Source organism: Lutjanus erythropterus, chromosome 14 (assembly GCF_056507025.1).
Source record: "Lutjanus erythropterus isolate fLutEry1 chromosome 14, fLutEry1.hap2, whole genome shotgun sequence".
Lineage (NCBI taxonomy): Eukaryota > Metazoa > Chordata > Actinopteri > Lutjaniformes > Lutjanidae > Lutjanus > Lutjanus erythropterus.
This window is the reverse complement of record NC_139330.1, coordinates 15,825,025-15,849,120: the sequence shown is the minus strand read 5'-3', so window position 1 is coordinate 15,849,120 and position 24,096 is coordinate 15,825,025. Positions and strand designations below refer to the sequence as shown.

Sequence of the window (24,096 nt, the reverse complement as noted above, 5' to 3'; positions counted from 1 at the left end):
TTTGAAAACCACACTGACGTAAAACAAAGCAACAGCAAACAAGTTGTTCCCCTTAAATGAAGCTTCTGAACTACATGGAGACTTTGGCATTTGCAGTGACCCGAACTTTCCATAAATGATGCATTCAGCGCTTCAGCACAGAAATGAAATCACAGCCTTTGTGGGGAGGTACAAATTTAATATGAGGCTGATGATCCATACAGTAATTTATAGTTAAATCGTGATACAGAACAAGAACAGCACAGTGTTTCTGCAGGTTTTGAACAAGCTAAAGTTAAGACTTTAAGACCATTGTGAATGTAGTTTAAGACCTATTTCAGATCTGTACTGGCAAAAAAGTACTCGCAGAGTTTGCATTAGTGGTTATTGTGTCAGTCATTAAAGTAACGTAACTAGATACTTACCATTACTTTTGGATTACCTCAATATAAAATATGGTGAAACTGTTTAGCCTAGTATAGTGTTTCAGGGCTGCAACTAATGATTGTACATCATTGTCTAATCTGTCGATTTTTTTTGATCAAAGCTCAAGATGATGTCCTCAAATGTCTTGTTTTGCCTCCAATTCAAACATATTCAGTTCACTGTCAGGGAAGAGTAAAGAAACCAGAAAACATTCAATCAATGAGTGAAAATGATTAATTGATTATGAGAATAGATGCAGATTCATTTAATAGTTGATTAATAATGGATCGGTTGTTGCAGCACTAAGTGGTTTTATGTTCGCTGTTTGCTTCATTAGTTTGTCCAGCTGTTATTTCCTTTGTTGTGCTCAATTTATTGATCGATTGATTTTAAGACATGAAATGGCAAAATTGGCATCCATATTACTGTGTTACTTAATGTACCTGTAGTCTAATTATCTCTCTAGCTGTAATGGAATACAGTTACCTTTTTTGGTATTCAGATTACATAGTCCCATTACATGTAATCCATCAGTCCCCCAAGCCTGTAACTATAAATATAAAAAGTATCACGATCCTGAAAAAGTATTTTGACCTTCTGCAGGCTTCAGTAATGCTTTTCTGTAGGTAATTCTGATTTGTGTAAAATATAAATTAACTCTACACTGAGAGCCCCATTAGCATGAGTGATGAAAATGTCCTTTAACGCAGTTATTGCTCTCCTGGTGCATTTACACATTCAGCTCTGTAAAATACAGTCATCTGTTCAGAGACAAGCAGAGGACAGAGGAACAGGAAGAACCAGCCAGTGTCTGTTTGGATTTGTTATTGTTTACAGGATGCCACCTATAATTAGAACAGGTGAATTGATGGCGTTACAGCACCAGCATGACTCAGAACCTCGTAACATGAGAGGGTGGTGCAGAGAAACTCAATCTGAAATAAATAAATGTGTGACACAAAACAAAAGAGAAAGAAAGAGGGAGACAGAGGAGGCTGGCAGTTTTAAGGTATCAGGTTATGACTGTTTCTGCAGCTCTCTGCCGTTTCGCCGCCCTGTGGGAAGCCTCTTATTACCCTCTGCCTCTTTACACTGAAGACACAGGACTCACAGCTTTGCACTTATTCCCCTCCTGCGACCATACCCTCACAGCCCCATGTGGAACCTGCCTGTTGGCTGCGAGAACCACCGGCCACACGCATGCTTTCAGTGTCCGACCTGTTGTTTTGTTGTTATCAGAATTAGTTAAGAGGCGGCCTCTGAGTCAGAAGCTTAATGGGTAACGACAGAACATTCCTCTTATGGGCCCCGAGCGACCATGGAAACATTTGAGTGCATTTACACACTCAAATCCTTCAACTAGATCACACACATACACACACGCACACACTTAAGACTGAAGCTGTAAGTGGATTTGTCCAAGGAGGGGATATGGTGAAACTCAGAAATGGGGGCAGTGGATCATATGAATGAATCACTGTGTACAAACCCTCAAATGTCGGCATAACTTAGCCTTTTTTTTCAGTAGTGTTTTTCTGAGTTAACTGTAAATAACTGAATGAATGAACCCATAAAGAGTGTATTGACCTTGACATTTTAGTTGTTTCAGATTGAATAGCGTCTGATCTGTCAGCTTAACCTGTTGTTGTGCAGTGGTGTGAATGGAATATGCTGATAGAGCTGAACAAACCAGATCAACAGCTATGTGTGGGAACAGGGACTTGGCAAGCAGGTGACAATGACACGTTTGGAAGTAAAAATAAAAAAATAAGCTAGCTGACAGACAAATGTATTTGTAATTGTCTTTTCAGAGAGGGATGTCACCACCACCACAACAAATTAAAGCTATCAAATGCAACCAGAGTGCATTAAAACTTAACAACACTGAACTTTATGGATTGTCCAAATGCAAAACATTAACTTAAAATATAAAACTCGGGAGAGCAAACAGAAGTTTTATCTTCAGTTTAATAGCATACAGCATCCGTTCATAAATACATTTTCTGTTTTTCAAATACCGCTTAAAAGAGAGCATCACCAAAAGTAAACAAAGTAATGATGTAGATGTGAAATTTTGCTGAGCAAATCCAAGAGGAATTCCTATTTGTTAACAGAAACCAGAAGCAAAGTTAAGGGCAAATTAATATTTAACATCTGAGCAGTCATAAGGTCAGGCTGAGTAGCCTGTCCAGGGAAGTCAGGGAGTTCCCAGTGACTCGCAGATGGCCTTCAACACGTCTGACACAGCAAAACCCCCGGCACTCAACTGAAAATGTCTGTATAGATTTAACCATGCTTGGAATGACAGGGTTATTACACCAATCAGACTAGAATGAGTAATCAGTGAGTTTCATATTGAAATAAAAATAAAAATATAAAAACAGCCTTTGAAAGTACACACAAGGAGCATTTACAGTGCACTCCTCTGATGTAGCTCTGGTTCTTTCGTCTGAATAAGAGGGAGGCTGAAGAATGTGACACTAGGTTGTAAATGAAGAGCAGCTCTCTGAAAGGCACTCTGATTGTTCTGCAGCATTTTTGAGTCTGATTGTCACTCAGCACTAAAGGCATGTCACAAGACTTTCTCTGTATTTCACCCATGCACGACTTGCACTATTGTTACAAAATTTAAATGAACATTTTGTTTGGAGGGCTCCACATTCACATACAAAAAAACACTTCCTTTGACTATAACAAACTCAAATGGGAAGTATTAACAAAGGCAGCAAAGACAACAGGCGCTTAAATATACTTTTGTCTACAGCACTTAATCAGAAAACATTCATCTCAACAGATGCATCATGGTACAAACAACACTGACTGGGATGAAACATAAAAGTGCAATCAGTTTCAGAGCATGGGACAAGAAGACAGAGGCCTTAACATCTCTAATGACATTACCCTCACTGGGTCCATGAGGGAGGACGTACAGGAGCTTATGCAAGCAGCGGGGCGCCTGTGTTAGTCACAATGTGCCCAACCCACGCTCGAATCCTAACAGAATTACCTCCGAAATCAAATTTAAAGTCGAACTGTGAGTCACTTTGACTGGGTATTCAGTCTGGAATGTCCTGTGATTTGGACAAGATGGAGTCTAGAGAGACAGATGGATGAGAGGAATGGCAAAATGGAAGGAAAAGCCAGACAGTTCTGGGTTTGGTTTACAGAAGTTACATGGTCTGGTTGAGCCAATCTAAACCAGGTTAATGTTTAAGCAATTATAATATGTTAAGACAAAACGAGAAGTCAGTAAAGGAACCTTGGACCCCCCCCCTTCTCCTCCCCTCCTTAACCATTCCACTCTTAAAACAAACATTTGAACACAAACGGCAGCTTGTCTGGGTAACAGTCAGTAGATTACCCACTGCATGAACACACTCTGACATTAAGTTAAAGGCAGCTATACTTGGCTGCAATTATCAGACATCGTCTATTTTAAAGGCAAAGACAAAAAATATTCTACGCATATATGATAAACCCCCAAAACTGGAGTTAGTGGCTTTGTTTTTGTCTATACTGTGTTAACACAATATATTATCATTTACTGATGGTATTCTGATAAAGGCTAAGCTTATTCAATGCAAGTCTATGCAATAACATTCTCATTCTCCATGTGCAGTTAAGGCTTAAGAGATAAATAACAATGCAGGTACAGTATATACACATTAAGACTTAAAATTACCTGCAGTATTTACACCAGTAAGATCTTCAGTAGTCATTTCATAGTTTCTAGTAGTCATATGTCAATTAACATTACCTATCACTTTAAAAACACCACCAAATATCACAATTAACTGCATTACACTGATGGTACCTGTAAGATACTGATATTGTTTTGTGTTAAAGGGACAGTTCACCCCAAAATCAAACTTACATATTTTTCCTCCGGCCTGCAGTGATCTTTATCCATCTAGACCCTTTTGTTTAGAGATATTATCCTTAGAGACATCTGCCTTCTCTTGAATATGACTGAACTAACATGCACTCAGCTTGTGGTTTAAAATATTCACCAGCAATGTCTCTTTCCAGACCGTAGAAAGAAAGCAATGACAATATTAACAAGACCCAGGGATTATGTTGATTTCTGAAGAGATACTGGTTTTGATTTTTTCTTTTTTGTACACTTTTGAGCACCACAATCCAAGCGCAATCTAGTTACAATCTATTCATAAGAGTTCACACCACAGCAATCTAAATGGGCGAGTAACACTACAGGTAAGAGGAAAAATATGACATTTGATTTTGGGAGGAACCGTTCCTTTAATTAGATTGTCAGCACACACAGCTTCACAGTTTGGTCAGATTATGTGTGGAATGTTTTATGAGACAGGTTTTGTTCTCCATTTTGTTCATTCAGCACCAGGACCTGGAGGTGGAGCTGGGTTAAATTACACTGGGTTAGCAGGTACTGCCACCCTGGTACTCGGAACATTTGTGTGTCTGGACGACTGCTGTTCGGGTGTTTCATCCATGTTGCTGCCCGGGCCTGAGTCTGTGCTGGGAGGATCTGTGACAGGCTGGCGAGGAGGTGCAGGAGGGGGAAACAATGGTGACTGGAGGATGTCAGCATAGCGCTGGCTTGGCTTGGTCTCCCTCTGAAGGACTTTTCTCAGCAGAGGTTTCAACAGGCCGATGGTCAGCTGGCTGCTCTGTGAGTCTGCGAAGGGAGCAGGGGATGAGGAGGTTGCATTGGACATGGAGAAAGAGGAGGATGAAGGGGGGGTGTTAGGAGAGGGGAGGTTTTTCAGCACTAAGTTGAGAATAGTGGTGACGGTGAGGTCCTCTGGGCACAGCACCCACAGCAGATCCAGGTAAGGGTCCAGGTCTCTGTGCTGGGCCACCTCACACAGCAGCGTAGTGAAAATCTCCTTGTTGAGCAGCGGACTCTGTTTGCAGAACTTCTGGGCCACCTGTGTGACCCGCTCCCATTGCTGTTTGGCCATGAGGATCCTCAGAGCCTGGAGGATGGCATTGGGCCGCCCGCTGACCAGCAGCAGCTCCACCTCCAGGTCCTGATGCTGGTCTCGGTCCAGGCTCAGGCTTGACAGGACGCACAGGGCTCGTTTGTAGAGCGGCACGTTGTTCTCCCCGCCCTCCCCTCCTCGCCAGGAAGAGGCCAGGCTGATGGCTAGGCCAGCTGAGCCCTGTTGCTGCTGGGCGAGTTCGAGGAACCTAGGCAACCAGCTGGGCTGGAAGGTGAAAACTGAGCGGCAGAGGAGCTCAAACACAGGCAGGGCAGCTGGGGGAGTAGAGCTCGTAGGTTTGGATTTACAGTTGGTGATGTGATCATCTTTGAGGCTGTGATTGTGTTTTGACCTGCCGTTTGTGAATGGGAGGGAGGCCGTGGTGCTGGGTGTCACAGCAGGACTGAGGACAGTTTTCCACACATCTGGGGGAGCCCTGCTGGACAGAGAGCCCTCCCCGTTGTAGTGTAGCTGAAGGGCAGCCTGCACCGCCCTCCACACCTGGTGGGGAAAGATGTTGAAGATGGAGTTGAGGTAAAGCAGAGCATCTTTATCCAGCTCCGAGGATGACAGCAACCTCACTACTTCTTTCTCAACGAGACTCTCACACAGTGCCTCCACCTCCTTTACACTTCCCCTCACTAAACTGCCCTTCACATCCTCCAGAGAGACAAGGGCCTTGAGTTCAGCCTCCAGGGAGCCCATCAGCTTATCCTGCCCTGCTGTACATCCACCATTCAGGGACAGCTCAGTTCCTTTTTGCCTTAACCCCATGTTGAGGTAATCCCTGAGGATGGAGGCTAAAGAGATGGGAGCCTGGAACCGACCTCCTTTCTTCAGCGTGTCCACAGTGAGCTGGGTGCTGCTCAGGCTTCTCTGCTGGTAATATTTACAGGCCTCCTCAAAGACAGCCTCCACCAGAAGGGCTCCAGGATGAATACTCTCCACTGTACTGAAACCAGAAGGTTTCATCTTAGAGTCTCTGAAGTTCTTGTTCACAACCATAAATAGTCCAGTTTCTGAGAGCAGGTGAGGTGTGCATCTTGCAGCCCGGTTTACATATAATAACCCCCCCCTCTTCAGTGTGATCTTTTCCAGCTCTCTGCCACAGTTCATGTCAATAAGATGCAGGTTTTGTCCTATCAGCAATCCCAGGGTGTCCTCATATACGCAGAGGCTAGTGTGAGTACTGCATTTTACAAAGCAGTTGTCTGCCAGTTTGTACACCTGCCTCAGCATCCCATCTTTCTGCAGGAGACACACCCAGCCCGTGCTGAGCAGCAGCAGCAGACCTCCACAGGCTGCAGGAGCAACATGGTAGACCTCAGGTGGTTCAAGAGTTGATAAATATCCCAAACAGTCTGTCACCATCCTCTTAAAGTCTGATTCTTTAGCTGAGAGCCTTTTGAGGGGGGTGTTATTGCATGTGGTGCTGACTGTGAAGGAGTCAAGGCGTGGGCACCAGGACAGAAAAAAACTGGAGATGTTCAACACTTTAAAGTCAGGGAGAAGGTGTACATATTCACCTGAGCTGACCACAGTGAATTTAGGATTGTTGTGGAGGGCGATTTTCACTCCCCCGAGGCTGACAGCCCCCTCCTCCACCTCAAAGTCACGTCTGCAAACACAGTATCTCAGCTTGTTCCTGGTGGAGCTGAGGGCAGGGGAGCTCTCTGAGGGCGGCCTCTCCTCACACCAGATGATAAGATTGGAGCAGGCACAGACAGACACCACTCTGGCCCGGGGGCTGTTGCACAAGTCTGATGTTTGCAGGAGATGCCAGCCAGCTTTGCACTCCTGGAATTTCCAAAACTCAGCTTTTCCATCCTCATAAACCACTGACACAGCTGCTGTGTCCCTGCTGCTGCTGCTGTTGTTATTATGGTCCAAATATAAAATATCCACAATAGGCACAGTTCTTGTGAGCCATAAATCCAGCTTCTTCAGGTTCTGGGCGGGCTGGGGTCTTTCATACTTGTCAAAAGTCATGAGACCGACCTTAGGCTTGCGGAGGATAACATGAATGTGACGTCCATCTGGGCTCAGGCGAATATTTGACAGGCTGTTTTTGAGCTCGTTATTGGTCAGTTTAAAGATCTCAGCCAGCTCTTTACCGCCGCCAGTGTAGTCCCCGAAATCTGTCACTTGCTCCAACACCAGCCGCTCCATAACTCTCTGTTCCCAGCGGAATGTTGCTTGTAAAATTAACGTGTCACAACGTATGAACTAGCCTGCTAGCTCACATAAATCTGACCTCGGGCTCCTGAGAGCTAACTGAACCGCATCCCGTTAGGTCCTACGAGAGGCTTCATCCCGGTGCTAACGGTCTTGCGGAAGGATACAACCTCCGACAGCCTTCGACCCCGCTAAACCCATGCCGGTAGACGACAGCGGAGCTAAACTGCTAGCTGACAGTAACTGGAAAAGTTAAGACCAAATCGAGAAGGACACTTTAGTCATTCCGATGCTATGCTAGCACTGCCCTGACATCACGGGATTGTTAATTTCCGGATACCAAGAATGTTTTGCATAAGAGGAGGGGCTGAGAGTCGCGCCTACATGGGAAACCCAGACCTGCGAAAGATCTCGTGAGAGTGATTGTTTTAACCCAAATCACAGCCTTTCCATAAACCTAACGAAGTGTCTTCTGTCCCCAAATTGACATAGATTTACCTAAAAATTATGAAACATAATTAGTTTGTACAAGGTGCACGATGAAGAAACAACGGGTGCACATCTCGCGAGAGTTGTGCAAATCAAAAGTTCCCTTCTAGTCACGACCGGAGCGGTACGACGACACGAAGGCTGCCAAAGATTGTGGAGAGGCAAAGAGAAGAGCAACTGCTGTCCCATTTTGGTCTTCAGTCTGCACTTTAATCCATATAGTAAGGGTGGCTAGAGTTAAACATCTTGACATCTTTGAATTGAAAATAAAAACAGTAATTTATCTTGACTGGAAAAATAGCTATATCTACCTTTATAATAATAATAATAATAATAATAATAATAATAATAATAATAATAATAATAATAATAATAATATTTACAACAATGAGGTATACATAACAGTATAAAAAATAATATACAAGGCACAGTTTGTAGAATAATAACATAAATTGTAAATTATAATACAGAGTAAGAAATAATTGAAATTAAAACAAACAATTGTGAAAATGAGGAGGCCAGAAAAGTGCAGATCATTGTTCTATGGGTCATCAAGCATTTTCAGTTCTTCATAAACCCTGAGGAGAGACTTGGCATGTTTCCCTCCATCCGATGGATCCACGTTACAGGCAAGAAGGGGGAGTTACATGGTGAATAAGGGCATTCAACGATGGCACCTTGATCTATGAGAGACTGAATAACAGGAGCAATGTCTTCAACAGCTTCAGGGCTGAGTGCATATTGTTTCTTTTATGGTCTAAAAGTAGATTTTGGTTGAACCATGACAGGAATCGCACCCTTTATATTCCCAAAATCAAATTTGCTGTATGCCCACAAGCTGTTAGGTATTGTTGAAAGCAATGCTTCCTCTTCAGCAGTCAATGTCAAAAGTGTAACCTTGTGTTCGTGTGTGAATAGCTCGGAAGACTGCTACCTTGATTTTCACCTGAACTGAGAATCAGAAAGGGTTACTGATGCAGCTGCAAAATCTAAACCCACAAACACTTTATCCATTGCATTGCATTGCATTCCAGTTTTCTTCATACATATAATCTCTTGCCCCTGGTGAAACATGTGCCACACACTGCAAAGGTTCAGGTGTTTCTGAAATTTGTGGAACAATAGAAAACAGTTTATCTATATCACAAAAATTGAAAAAGTCCCATGAGTAGTAATAATCAATTCTAGACGGTCAAACAAGATATAGACCAGGTGTAACACTTATTTTAATACCTGTAGGGTCACAATGCACATCAATACTTGGCGCATACATCAGGTCTTGGCCTAGTAAATTAACAGGGCAGACATCAGACAGAAGAAATGGGTGCTCACCTCTGTATTCCCCAAAACATACAGTTAGTGGTTAAGATATTGGTTCAAAACCTGGAATACCTGATGCTAATACTGTTTTTAGGAATTTAGTCATTTTGGGAGAATTTTAGATTGGATTACAGAGACTTCTGCACTTGAATCTACAAGAAAAGTTATATTAACACTTTATACATTTAGGGTCAATCTCGGGGGTGTCTTACAGTCTAATGATAACTGTACATATTGTCGGTATGTAAAAACAGGTTTATCACTGTCATCATTTGTGTTTACTTGTGTGTCTGTATCTGTAGCTGTTTCTCAAGGCTCTGACTTGCCTCCGCTGTCCCCTATGGCTGTGTTGCTTGGAGTCCTGAAGAATGAACAGCGACTCCTCAAGTAGGTGCATGTGGCCAGGATTCCTCTGGATGTCGTCCGTTTTGCATGGTCAGGCTTAGGAGTGGGACAGTCTCGAGCCATTTGTCCATAGCCTTCACATCTGTAGCACTTTAGTTTGTGTTGACCAGTGCTGTTGTATCTGAAGCTGAAGCTGAGGCAATGGATTTAATCTTCTTCTCCCTCTACCATGTCCTCTCATGTTGTTCTGGTGAGACTGTCCTCTCTGTCCAGGGTTCTGTGGCCCACTCTGCTGGTAGAACATTAACTGAGCAGTTTGGAGGTTTTTTGTTTGTTTAAAATCAAACTCTACCATGTTTCTTTCAGCATGCAAGACGTGTGTCCAGACAGTTGTCAGGGGATCAGTTTCCCATCCAACACATGTAGCCATGACACGGTTCTTGAGGCTAGGATGGAGACCATTCACCAAAGCAGTCTTTAACAAGTCACTGTAGGCCACGTTGTCTGGATCGATACCGGAGTGAGCTGCAAAGACAGTTTCCAATCATAATCAGCAGCTGACTCACCTTCCTTCTGTTTAGTGTTGTGAATCTGAGGCCAGCAGACTCTCAAAGGGAAGGCAGCACGCTCTGCATCATACAGGCTGGTCATCATATCAACAAAGGCCCTTGATCCAACTGCTGGAGTGGTGGACCAGTTGACACGTCAGATATTGGCCCACCGGAGCTTGAAACACCCATGACACACAGCCTCCACCTCCCGCAGGGTTGGATTATACATGGCCAATAACTGTTGCGTAGCTGTGACCCATTTCTCACCTCCTGTCCTTTGTGGGTCAGGTAGTTCTCCTGCAACCTCCCTTAATTCATCCGGCTGCCATGGCCTGCACACAAACACCTCTGGATCCCAGTGGGCATGCACATGCTCACCCGTTGGCTGTGTCTGGGGATTGGGCAACGTCATCGTGGGCATCTGGTGCACATCCTCCCTTTCCCCTTGGCTCCTGAGCCAGTAGTTGAAAGAGGCTGATATTGGAGACAGAGAATTTCTGGGAAAAGCAAGGTTAGTCTGTGTCTTTTTCACAGTCCTTGTTGCAAGAGTCTGAGAGGAACTGGACAGGTCAGGGTACAGTGATTTCCCCTCCTCCCCGCTGTCAGAGTCTTTCTGGGGTTGGTTAGCTTCAGAGGTGGTATCTACTGGATGTGGAGGAGGAGTCTTTGATGGATGAGGGGCTGTAGGCATAGGGACAGCATATGGAGGAGGTAGAGCCCTATCTCTGGCCCTATGTTTTTATCTCTCTTTATTTCTCTCACTCATACTTGCTTTTTTTTCTTTTTCTGTTTCTTGTTTTACCATTAAACCTGCCATTGATTTTGCTCCCCTCAGTTCTGCTTCTCTTTCCCATTTTTGAAAAGTTTGCCACTCTATTTTTTTTCTTCCCTACTTTCTTTACCTGAGACTTTTCTTCTAACATTATTCTACATTATCTAAGCTAAGTGAACCTATTAAGGGAAAAAGTCCCTGTGTTAAACGGTGCCAAAGTGGAACATCCTCCACCATAACGTTTCCCAATTTTTCTGCCATTATTTTAGCAGGGCCTGTAAGAGGGTCTGGTAAAGGTTTTAACATCCCCATTTTGTTCTCCATATTCTCTACTGACCCACTGGAACAGATGTGCTTTAACTTTCAACGTTTTTTTTAATCACACATACAAATTCTTTGAACACTGTTTTTACCATACTAATGTATGATTGGATTTTATCTACTTTTGATTACAACCAAGTGGTTTCTATTGACACATTCATTCTCAGCAACGCACCCTTGTATGATATGACCTGTCTGACAGCCACTATCACACAGGAATTAAATGAAATGTCTGCCTAGGTTTACAACATCAATAGAGCAAATGATTGAACACCGTACTCACTTATCAAACAGATGGAGCGTCTGCTTTTCAGCCCCGTCCCTGACATCAGGCGTCCCTGTGCTCCGTTTGTCAGAGCGGAACTTTCCCTGCCGGCATTAGCCTTCAGTCCAGATCCAGGAGTTGATCAGTGGAACATCCATCCCATCCTTGTCGCCAAAAATTTTGTAAAAATTATTTGTCTAAATAGTGAGAGTTGCTAGTTCCTTGAAGAATTACCAAGATGGTGTGATGAATTAAATCTCCTTACTTCATGCAGCATGGAGAGAAGACTCAGCACAGTGTTCTCTGAAGATCTTTCAGTGTCTTGCCTCACATACAAAAACAACAGTTGCTGATTCCATGACAATATTGATTCAATCATTCCTTCTTCAGATGTTAACAATGTGTAAGCACAGTAGCCTGTCTGAGTACAATGTCCCATTGATTTTGCACTCAAACTTACAGGCATATTCCTTCCAAAAAATCCCATAGTCAGTAAGTTGAATATTCATCAAAATTGTTCATCTTCCACTTATTCTGGTTCATGCATCCAAGAAAAGCTATCTTTTGAACTTAAGGCCTGATGAAATTTTGTAATGCTACTAGTTCTTACTGGTTTTGAGTCCCTGTACTTTTTTATTTTATAACTGACAAATGGGTAATAAAATATCAGACTCACATTATTTGCTGTCAGATGCCGAAATGTTACTAGAGGAACTGAAGTGACAGATAACAGCAGGTCTAACAGCATTTTTGTTCTCTTTAATGCCTTAGTATTTTCTCCAATTATTACTTTATTGTTGTTGTCTCTCTGATTGTTGTGATGTAGCAGTCTTGTCCATCTAAAATAGTGTGCAGCCTTTGCAACAGTATCTGTGTCTGCTCTGAAAATCTATTTAATGACAAATGTTGTGTGCTTTTGTTTTGAGTCTTCAATAATTTAGTGTACCTTGCTCTGACTGGTCAATTGTCTGTCAATACATGATATTCAGGTGTTTCGCCCAAACTGAAAAACAGAGGAAAATGAGCAATTCAGTATTGGGTCACAATTTTGGAGGTTATGGCATTTTGTTTCATAAGCGCTTAAGTGTATCTGTCCTTAGACACTGAACTGCTTCCAGATTCAGCTTCAGTAGCTAACCTTGAAATCTGACCTTTTAACACAGTGCAAACAAAAATAGCATGCCACTTTGGGAATCATTAATATTGCATGTTTTTGTTTATTTTTATCTTCCTGGTGTTGATGCAAGAAACAGAGCAAAGAATATGTGCAGAAAGCTAAAAACAACCTGACAGTTGCAGCAAGTGAATTGCAAACAATATCTAAGCACAAATGAAGAGCTCTACTAATTTCCTTGTCTGCTTTGACAGCATATTTTAGGACATGCTTTTAAAGCTAACTCATAGTCTGTGTAACTATGGAAACTAGCTTTACCTCCACATATCTGGAGGCGAGAATCCAACTTAAAAAGTGAGAATTTGTTGTAATATATTGTTGCTCCTTTTGACAAGCGACTGTGAAAGAGTGGCTTGAGAACCTGTGAACCTGACTCCCTTAATTCAGCTTCATTAACAGGAGCTGCGCTGCTTCACACGCCAGATGTGTTTGTCCGAGTATTTTACAAGTGATGAAAGCTGGTCAGGCTTAGATGAGTCGTCTGTAGAGGACAGCCTGGTAGGCGTCTCAGAGGACAGCTAACACACAGAGGTAACACAGAGGTGTTTTGTCTTTGAAGGAAAATAATATTTATTACAATGGGAGTGAAATGCTCAGTGGTGGTGACTCACAGTGTAGATGTCTGCCCACTGTGAAGGCCCTGTTTATTACTATAATAAACTTTTATGACAACTTTCAAGTTCAGCCCACTCTGTGAAGCTGTGCTGACATTTAGATCCTTGGCTATTCATGGAAGAATCTGCCATTTGCCTTAGGAGCATATGGTAGATTTTTATTTTTTTTTATATTTAGGGCCTGACCAATACTTGATGTTTGATAATCAGGAATAAAAAAAATCCCTGTATTGATATATCAGCAAAGATTGTGACAAAGATATGTAATAGAGACAGGATATATTACTGTTTAAAACCACATCAGGTCACTGAAATAGTAAACTTTCACTTTTAGTAATTACAAAAAGCAATAAATAAATAAATAAAGATATTTGCATTCATACATGTAAAATGCTGCATATAAAGCAAAACAAATAAGCTGCTTTATGTTATGTCAAAAAAAAAAAAAAAAAAATCATAGTGGTACATACTGGCAGCATATACAGCGATGTGATACACCAATATCGGCTAACTGATAAAGGCTGTTTGTCTGGCTCTAAATACATTTACTCAAACAAATCTGAGAAGGTACTAATTACATTCCCTTTCCTTTCCTTTAAAGAGGTAACAACCAGCACTAAATGCTGTATGTTTTTCTCACTTCTTGTTTCTCCACTGACTTTGTAGAATCTCTCTCTACTTGCCAACATCTTCCTACCTAATTTAATTATGTTCTCTGCACAGATCTTTTTTTAATCTGTCATACACACCCACGATTCAACGAGGGCACCCATGATAAAGTTAAGGATGAGTTGGCTTCTGTTTAATAATATTAAATTAATTAGCAGACAAGCTTGTGATACCAATAACATAATCAAGTCATGGTGACACTGTGTCTGTGTCTGACTGGCTGCTTCAGAATTCAGAAATGTTTTTGTTTGTTTGTTTCTACTTCTTTCAAATGCAGGAAATAATGTTTTTGAACTTTACGCCTTATTCAATATTCTCCTCTAAATTTAGAACATTGAATCATTGAGATCAAATGCTTTTTTTGTTGGATATGTCATGTTTGTAAGTTCACTTCATATCCAGGAGGAGGCAGTGTTGGTCTTCACTCACTGCATGTGGTTGATTTAAAAGCTCAATATACAAATGAATGAATGAATGAATTAATGAAAATACCTGAAAAGTGCTCACTGGGGTACATTATGTTTTTCTTTATTGATTCTCTTTTCCCTGTTACACTGACTGCATAAATACATTATAGTACAACAGACAACAGTCAGCTATTTTTCAATCAAAATCACATGGCTATATAGACCCAGCATGGCAAGGCTCTCAACCACAGTTAAATTACACTTGTCCATTAAATCTCGTGACTTATATTGTTTTTGTTTTACTTTACTGCTTCTGGACAGTTTAAGCTGCCCCGTGGTCACCCTGTGTTGACATCTGTGGGTGTCCACTGAGAGCTTTTCCACGTGTTTTTTCAAGTTGCATGTTTAGCCGATTTTCCTACGATTTCACATATTCTTACTTACTTTTGTCTTGCTGGCTGAAAGTAGGTGATTGTACACAGAGGCAAACTCCCTCCCCTTCACGGGACATTACTTTAGAAATAATATGAACAGTCAGTGGTGAGAGACATTTATACATATGAAAGATCATTTTTCAAAGAAGCTTTATGTGAAACCACTCAGTGAACTACATCTCTCGTCTCATGCAGAATATGTCACCAACACCATCATCAACTGTCCCTTGTAACATCATCTCACTTAAAGTGTTTTATCCAGCGACTCCTGGTCCTTTATCAGGAAGTAAAAGAACAAGCAAACATTGTTTGTGTGACTACATCCCAGTATGAAAACACACAGGCATCATAGCTTCAGTGACTAACTTTAGCTCTTTGGAGGGAGAAAGTCATAATGTCACTTGCGTGACTTCTGGGTGTGTGTAGTCTTTCTATTGACATATGTTCACAGTCTGATACTTACACAGTTTTACAACTTTCTTGACTTGTAAAATTTTAAAATGGACAAACATCATATGCGTAATCCGTGACACAATTCAAACAGGATCAAAAAATAATTTGTCTCTCACCATTGACTACAGTTCACATTTTTTCTGAAGTTAGATCCCATGGCGGTCCACTGTAAGGGGCGTGACTTTGCCTCTCTGTTTCCTGGGTTTTACTTTCTTTTCAACTTTCCCTGATCTAAGTAGCTTAACAAGTTTCCATTAGGGTGGCCTTTCAAAGCTGGTGCTTTTCATGCTTTCAGCTCTCATACAGTATATTTATGTGGGCTGTCTGTATTATTGTGCCAGAATGCACTTTTAGGGAGGCAGGTAGCAATTCAGGTTTGTGTGTGTATGTGTGTTTCCATGTATTTATGTCCTATTATGTCCCTGTGTCATAGCTGATAAAGTATATGGATGCAGTATGTTATTCAAACAGTAGATCCAAGCCCCACCGCCTCCAGACAGGCTTGCCTTGGACAGAAAACACCGTCTATTAGAGAGTGTGTTTAGTCTGCTGTGCCTGTAGACAGCAAGATAAAGTGCTTGTCTAGAGACTAGAGGGGGTTGCAGGCAGGGGAGATTTCCTTTTTGAGTTATATGGCGTTGAAAAGAAAACCAGTGCCTGCAAGATTTTGCTGCTCAGGGTAAAGAAGATGGGTAGGTTGTCAGCTTAGCATCCCCTCAGGATAGAATTATTTTAATTTGAGCACAATTTAGAAGAAAGAAATGTCTGTGTGTGTTTGTGAAAGTGTTTGCATGCACGAGAAAAGAGGGATATTTCAAAGTCTGTTTGGGGTTTGAGTGAGATGCTACTTCTCTGTATCCTTGTGTCAAATGAAAGTTGCATCTGCCTGTCAGCCTCCTGTCTCTTGCGAGAACAGCCACATATTACTGTCAGCTTCCTCTCGCTGTTGTAAAGCTGTCATGTGTGCAGCCTCTCTCTCTCGGCAGTTCTCCCTTTGCTTCTGTAAAGTCACTTCACTGGAGCATTTTGTCTTGAGCATCAAGGGTCTTTCATCAAATCTCCTTTGCGGTACAGTATAGCATTGTGGGAGGTGAAGTCATCCATCATTTTTTTTGTGTGTCACACATATCAGACAAAAACAAGAATTAAAAGATCAGACCAGAAGTGGAGGGATGGAGGAAATGTGGAGCTTAATAAGGACGTTGCTCAATATTTCTGACATTTTTATTTCATTTTAATAACTTCATCATATTCCATTAAAAAATGGAAATGTTTTTTATATACCGTTTCAATCTCTTTGAGTGACATCCTTTTAAAACGAGACACGGCTGAATTGTCAGATTTTCAATATATTTGTTTTAGATAGAAGACAGAGTGAAGAGTATTTGTCATGAAACTCCAGTGAAATACAGCAAACAATTTGAAAATTTAATAACCATGCTGCTCTTCAAATATCTATATAAGAAATGTCAAACCAGTCTCTGCAAGCTGCATACAAATAACACGACTTTCAGACCGGACGGTCCAAAGTCCAGTTTTGTGCGATAAACCAGTCCTTCCCATTAATTTCTGTGGAGAGCAGATGCATAGTCAGGTGACCTTTGTCATCATCCATAAAGCTCATTTATGCTATATTACCTACACATATGGAAACAGACAGGGTCTCTGTATTGTCGATACTCTGCATTAATTTCACCTGTATTTCTGTACGTTTTTTGGAAAGCTTACGGATACGGACAGGAGCAGTTCCTCTGGTGGTCCTGGGGGCAGTCTACCATTGTAGCAAGTACTTCAAGTGAGACACGACCACAGGACACAACAAAGATACACATTCAACCTCTTCCAGTGTCGCCCTGTTTGTTGTTGTTAGAAACTTTTGACCCTTTGTCTTTTTCCTTTGGAACAACTTTTGACTCTGAGTGGTGCCCTCTAGTGGATGCATTAGCATCCTATGTGAAGGATGCATGGAAGTAAGTGGGCAGTGACTGTCATGTCATTTGAAATGGAAGTATCCATTTTCTTATGTGAATAGGTCATAAATGAACCTATTGCCAGGTAATCTTCATCATCATTAACAAAAAAAAAACAAACAAAAAAAAAAACTAAAAAACAACAGCAATAAAACTACCCAGTTAGGTTTAGGAAAAGATCATCTTTTGGGTTAAAATAAGACTGTGACATAAGTTTTATGACTTATGTGAAGTAAGAAACATGTTATGTAACTTAAAGCTTTAATAATATAGACTTTTGGTTTCACATGGGAAACAAACCCCGACCTCCAGGTTTAAAGTCCTGTGTTTGACACATCCTTCCATCCACACTACCTCATCCCTCATTCGTTCTTTATACTTTGTCACTCTACAACCAATAACTAAAAACTCAGCAGCTCACGCCAAAATAATCTAGATGGAGAAACAGCTCTACAGGTAAGAAGAAAAAGCTGTATTTTTGATTTGGGGGTCAGCTGTCCCTTTAAAAGGTTCAAATTTTGAAGTGTGAAGATACATCAATAATCATTTTTTAATCACATCGTAACGCTCTGAATTGGAATCGAATCATGAGGTGCCAAGAGATTCCCATCCCTAATGTCACCTGACAGTGGGAAGGATTGGTGCATCACCTGCATGCAAAATTGGACTTTGGTGTATGCACTGCACGCAATTTCAAAGTCTGATGTCATGTCAATCTGCAAGCAGATTGAGGAGAATGAGCTGGAAATGGTCATCAACAGAGTCACTTAATGGTTGAGAGTGTTCTGATGGCTTGAAATTTACATTTGTTCCTCTGTAGAGCTTCATTTCTGACACAGATGGAGTCCTTAAAGCGGTAAACAATTTTCAGCGAGATCATATTCTAATATCCGAGCGCATATATATCTCAGAAACGTCTCTACAACATTGACTGCGTAATGAATTTGTTCGAGCACACGGAGTGGCAATTCATGATGGAGTGCTGGTCCCAGAGTACAGAGAGGAGAGATGATGTAGGGAGAGAGGAGGAAGCAGCTTAGCGGTTCATTAGGAAGACAAACAGACTTGTAGATAAATGAGCTGTGACTGACTATATCTTCAGCTGAGATGACTGAACAATAACACGCTGGATGAGACAGCCATTTTGGAATGTTATTGGCCATTAATTTGGCATAATGAAGAAAGTTGATGTTTGACAGACACAAAAAAAGTTGTAATGAGAACATCCAAAATCCTTGAAATGAAACCCTAGATGAACCCCGCTGAGAGGTTACAGCATTGCTGAAATGTCTGCAACACAGATACCTCTTTGCCTCATGAACTGATTAGATAACAGGCCATTTGCAATTGGCTGTCCCCCCACATTTAGCACTTGACTGTTATCTCAATGATCCACACCCCGACTCTGAGCGTAAATAGCATTAGCTCTCACATCACACTATTAATCGGATTCATGGCCCTTGGCTCATTGCGGGATGTGCTGATGTTTTGCGAGCCCTTTGCCTCTCTCTGCTTGTCTTCTGCCCTGTCCTCATAAAAGACACACGCCTGGCTGAAGTGCAGTACCGTTTGTCACCACACATTGGCAGCATGTGCATTGGCTTTGATGATTAGGGTTTGGTCATGTGAGGATAAAAGAAGGTCGTGCCATCACCTGCTCTTACACGGAGCATGCTGACTGAACTGTTTAACCGTATCCACAGGGTTTAGAGTAGCGTATATAGACTCTGGCATCAAATCCTCCCTCAGTCTGTGATTGTGACAGGGAGCTTAGCAGCCAGTAACACAGCTCCGTCTCCGCTGTGTTTTATAGCTATGGAAACAGGTGTGAGTCACTGTGTTCGCTGCAGCTTTGAGTGTACAAAGTCTCTCTGGAGCAAAAGATCAAAGAACAGGATTCAGCTTTAGCTTCCTCCTTGATTTCCTGTTCATTTCACCTCACTGCCTCTTCATTAATCAGCCTGGAATTGTATCAAGGATTCCCTCTGCCTCTGGTATGCATGCTCTCTCGTCTTTCTTTTTCTGCCTCAGCTTGTCTCTCCCTCTGCCTCCATCTCTCTGTCCCAGCATCAGGTATAATTGCTGTTGAGATAAACCCTCCGATGCAATTTCTCCTTTTTGTCTCTGAAAACATCCGCCTCGCCTCGACAACATGGAGCAGTCAAAGCGGTATCAGTGTAGCCTTTGATCACACGCAGCATCCTCTCCCAAGCCATGGCCTAATTTAACTGGTTATGTATCCACAAAACTTTGATGCTGTCACTTAAAAGTCTTCCACCTTGGCTGCAATCTGAGGTGAATTTGACAGCATCTCAGCATGAACAAATCCTCTAAACACAAGTGGCGTGTGTGCTTACACGTGTATGAAAATTGTGCATGTGTTGAACATGTTTCCTCTTAAGTTTGCCCCACTTGCATGAGAAGAGAAGCAGTGAAACCTGTAATGAACCTGTGCGTGACGAGGAGCTCAGACGACAATGAGCTGTGAAATTATAATGTCTAGCCACGTCATTAGAACTCTTTGGCATTTGAAATCGTCTGTGTGTGCTTTCAGCAATTGCCTTTATGTGCCTGTAATCTTTTATAGGTGGTAACGATGGCTCAGATAGAGACGCATCACGACAACATCTGTTTCTTTTGCTCTTGCACACACAGGCAAGCACATACAGACATACACTGTCTCCTTTCTCCTCCCCACCCTCTACTTCTCACTGCTGCTCTCCTTAATTGAATGGTATATTCTGCTCTAAGACGCCCGCATATGGTGCAGTTTTTTTGCCTGATCCAGCGAGCAAACATTATATTGAAGACAGCTTATTATAAATACCAACAGTCAGCTGCTACCAGATCAGACTTGACATGTAAATGAAGCAGACATAAAAGCAAGCTTTCTGTAATTAGTTACAGAATGAGAGCGATCAGTTAGAGGATTTCTTTTTCATACAACCTGTTTCCACCCATCCTTCCCATCACTAACTTGAAGAGTGCACTCAGTAGAGTGCAGATCCCCATCAGACAACAGGTAGTGAAGCACCTACTGCAATGTCACCACAACTGCCAGATTCAACCAGAGGTTTATAAAGTTCTGCCAACATTAACATGATCCCCCACATATGTCGTCCCTAACTCAAAGAAGACTTTAAACTGAAGGAGTTGTTGATCACCTGTGGCCCTGAGTGGCCGGGTAAGAAGAATTGAACTGTCAGATGTCAAAGGTTGTATAAACAGAACAGACAAAAAATAGAATTACTGCCTCAGAGTTATTCGCCTCCACCAACCAATCAAGTTACAGATTACATCCGTGTATGTCCAGACTCATGTAATGTATGTAGTGAAGATTAAATATATTTTCTGGCAAAATGGAAGTTCTCAATATACATATGTGATTCCAGTGAATAATCTCCAGTGAGGAACATGTTTACAGAGGAGAGCTGAACATTATGATGTCACAGTCAAGTTGACCTTTGATTTTTTGGATGTAAAATTTCATCACCTCATCATTTTATTTACTTAGACATTTGTGTGAAATGTTGTCAGAATTAAGTTATGGTCAAAAAAGTGTTTAGTTAGGTCACAGTAACCTTTAACCAAAATGGAGTCAGTTCATCTTTGAGTCCCTGTGGTCATCTTATGCATCCACGCACCCACACATACACACACAAGTGATCTCATGACGTGCCTGGCAAGGACAATAAAGAGATTTATTGTGTCGCCATGTTCCCTGATCTCAGCAGTCACTTGTGCAATATTATCATAACTGACAAAACTGATTTGCAAAACTAACATAATAACATCCATGTTGTAATAAACTGGCCCTGCTGAAGTGTCAGTGTGCCATTATCAGCTTCATGTGGCTTCCTGTACCCTTCATTCACTCCTCTCTGACTGTGTGTGAAAGCGTCCTAAGAAGATAATCACACTTCATCCAAACCACAGCGTCTGTGAGTGACAGCCCCCCCCCCCCCCCAATTTTCCCCTTTGACCAGCAGGGGTGTAAAAAATCTGGTGAAGAGGCAGGGGGGAATTTCCAGCCCACTTGCTTATCGTCTCGCTAGAGGGATTGTTGTTGTCATTCAAGCCACTTTGTCTGACCGCTCCAACATCTGGTGTCTGCTTCGTTTGAGAATTTGGCTCGGGAAGTGGCACTCACTTGGCCAGCGTCGGCTCAGGGAATAGCTGCAGTAGAGTTGGCACTGTGCAATTTTGTCAAGCTCATATTCATCCATTAGACCTCCTGGGAAGATGTACAAGAGAGACAACTTTATTTATTTATTTAATTGTTGTAATTTGATATTTGTATTTCATGATAGTTTCAAAATCTCTATGTGAAGTTGTAAAACTGAGTTTTTCTGTATGTTTATGTGTATTGTATATGTGAGGTGGGAATGGCTCTCAACATCTGACAGTAATTTAAAGGGGTAGTTTGGATTATTTGAAGTGGGATTGTATGAGGCACATATCAATAATAAGTGTATTCCCTATGGTAGATGGTGGTCAGCATGTCCCCAGTTTGGAGAAGCACCAACAATGAAGCAATGACCTGCAGTTGAAAGGGTCAGCAACAAAAGATATTTTATCCACTTACAAAAGAACCCCCCCCACCAAAAAAAAAAAAAAATCTGTATCAGTTAAAGCGTACACTAGAGGTCTTCACAGGTCTAAAAATTTATGTCCAAACCCAAAATAGACCAGGAAATGCACTACTCGGAACCAAACCAGACCAGTCTGTCATTTGAAAGCTGAGGCCATGCAGAACTGAGAAATTTCACACCCGAACCTGGACGGGAGACACAGACCCAACTGGCTGGCAGACACTACGCTATTAACAAGTTAACATTAATTTGCAAGTTGTCAGAACAAAACTTTTTGTGTTACCTCAAGTAATGTTAGAAGTCTTCTCCCTGTGTGCCTGGCCATGAAAAACACAATCCATCCTCCTGCCAAGAAAGTTTTTTAAAATACATCCAGGTTTTCTGTTATTCTTCTCTGGCAATGACAAATCCACTCATTATGTCCACTTGCTGTCACAGATGACAAACATGGTTTATTTAGAATCAGTTTTTCAGTTTAATAAAGACATCTTTGACTGGGGTTATACACAAAATGTTCAACAGACCCATGGTAATACAACATGTCACATCTCGGACTCTAATGACTGTTTGAACATGTTCTGAGCCTGTACAGGTCCAGGGTCAGGTCCCAGCATTTTGGGTGCTGTCAGACAGCCTTTTCTGATGGGAAACTTGTGTTATATATAAGCCAAATATTGCTCACTCCAAAGCCACCAAACTCCATTGGCAAAATTTTACCTCACAGCTCACTGGAGTTGCTGGTCTACCACTGCTCAGTCTGTTGGTTTGTTTGTGTTGTTGTGTGGCTTTGTGAATCCGAACTATCCCTTTGAAACACAAAAGTCACACAATAACACAAATAAAGTCACAGATCGAGGCTGTATTATTCCAGCACCTCACATGTTCTGCAATTTCTGTAAAAGAGTCTGCCTGCTTTGGAGAGAGCAATATTTGGCGTCCATAATAGATATAATGGATGTCTGTTGGGAAGGTGAAGTGGTGAAAGTGTTCTAAGTATGGCATAGACTTAAACTGATATTGATTTTATTTTATTTTTTTTATGTGGATCTTTTTTAAGTGGCTGAAATGCTTTTTGTTGCTGACCCTGTCCACAGCAGTACATTGCTTAACATCAGTGCTGGTACTTTTCCAAACTACTGAAGGACTATCGATAAGTACTCATACAACCCCAAAGGAAATAATCTGAATATATCCCTTAAAGTTTGGCATTGCAACATTTCTGTTACTCAGACCAAATTCAAAATTAACAACAAGACTGGAATGCTGATGAAATACATTTACTGGCTGTGCCACTGCACAAGCTTCACATTTATGGCAACAAACAAAAATAGAAGTGAAAATGGAAATTGCTGTCACATTGCAGCTCTGAAGAAAAGCCCATTTCAAGGCTCATTTGGACAGACCAACATACACTCACCTTTAGCTTCAGTATGGAGATTACTCCAATATAAAACCATGAAATATCCACACTGTATTACAGGAAGATAAATCAGCATTTTCCACTGATGGGAAAGCTGCCATCTTGCATTATTGTCCCTGCAAGCCTGTACATGCCTGTCCCATTTATTTGACCTTAGCTCTCTCACATGTGGATGGTGGAGGGAATATGAATACGTATGACTACACCTTGCACATTACAGCCTCATTGATTCATTCGCTGTGTGGCTGCATCTCATGAGGAAATGGCTTTGACACTGTTGGCCTTTGCTTGATACATTAGGTCCCTGGGTAGGCATCCAACATTACACTGCACATTCATTATGAGCTAACCACAGGCCATATGGCAGGGAAAGTTCTATATCACTACACATTAGTTGGGCATTATCAGAAACATTGTGAGTGACAAACCTCCCTCCAGCATTTCAAAAAAAGCTTTACACCGTGATGCTGACATTCACGTCACATATTTGATGCATAGGCTTTAAGAATGCAGGCTGTATAGTCTTAATCAGCTTACATCATTAAACACTGCAAAATCTAGAGACCTTGGGACTAAAGAGGAATGACTTCAGAGATGCAGTGGCTAACAATCAGCCAGCACACTTCCTAATTGGAGGGAGGTGGAGCTCGGGGGACGGAGGAGATTGGGGGAGAATTTCACAATGGGTGTAATGATTTCCTGTGGGCAGCAGAAGAGCCAGGAGTAGGCCTGATCAGGTAGGGGTCGAAGGAGGAG

General features: G+C 41.7%; 1 protein-coding gene and 1 pseudogene across 1 annotated transcript; one reads left to right on the top strand and one right to left on the bottom strand.

Annotated features, from left to right (window-relative positions):
* Positions 1 to 2,355: 2,355 nt before the first annotated feature.
* hps6 (HPS6 biogenesis of lysosomal organelles complex 2 subunit 3) lies at positions 2,356 to 11,130 on the bottom strand. The gene has a single exon (XM_084735860.1). The coding sequence runs from the start codon at positions 7,536 to 7,538 to the stop codon at positions 4,794 to 4,796; it is 2,745 nt and encodes a 914-aa protein (XP_084591986.1). The 5' UTR covers positions 7,539 to 11,130; the 3' UTR covers positions 2,356 to 4,793.
* Positions 7,559 to 24,096, top strand: part of LOC146315354 (uncharacterized) — an 84,761-nt pseudogene continuing 68,223 nt past the window's right edge.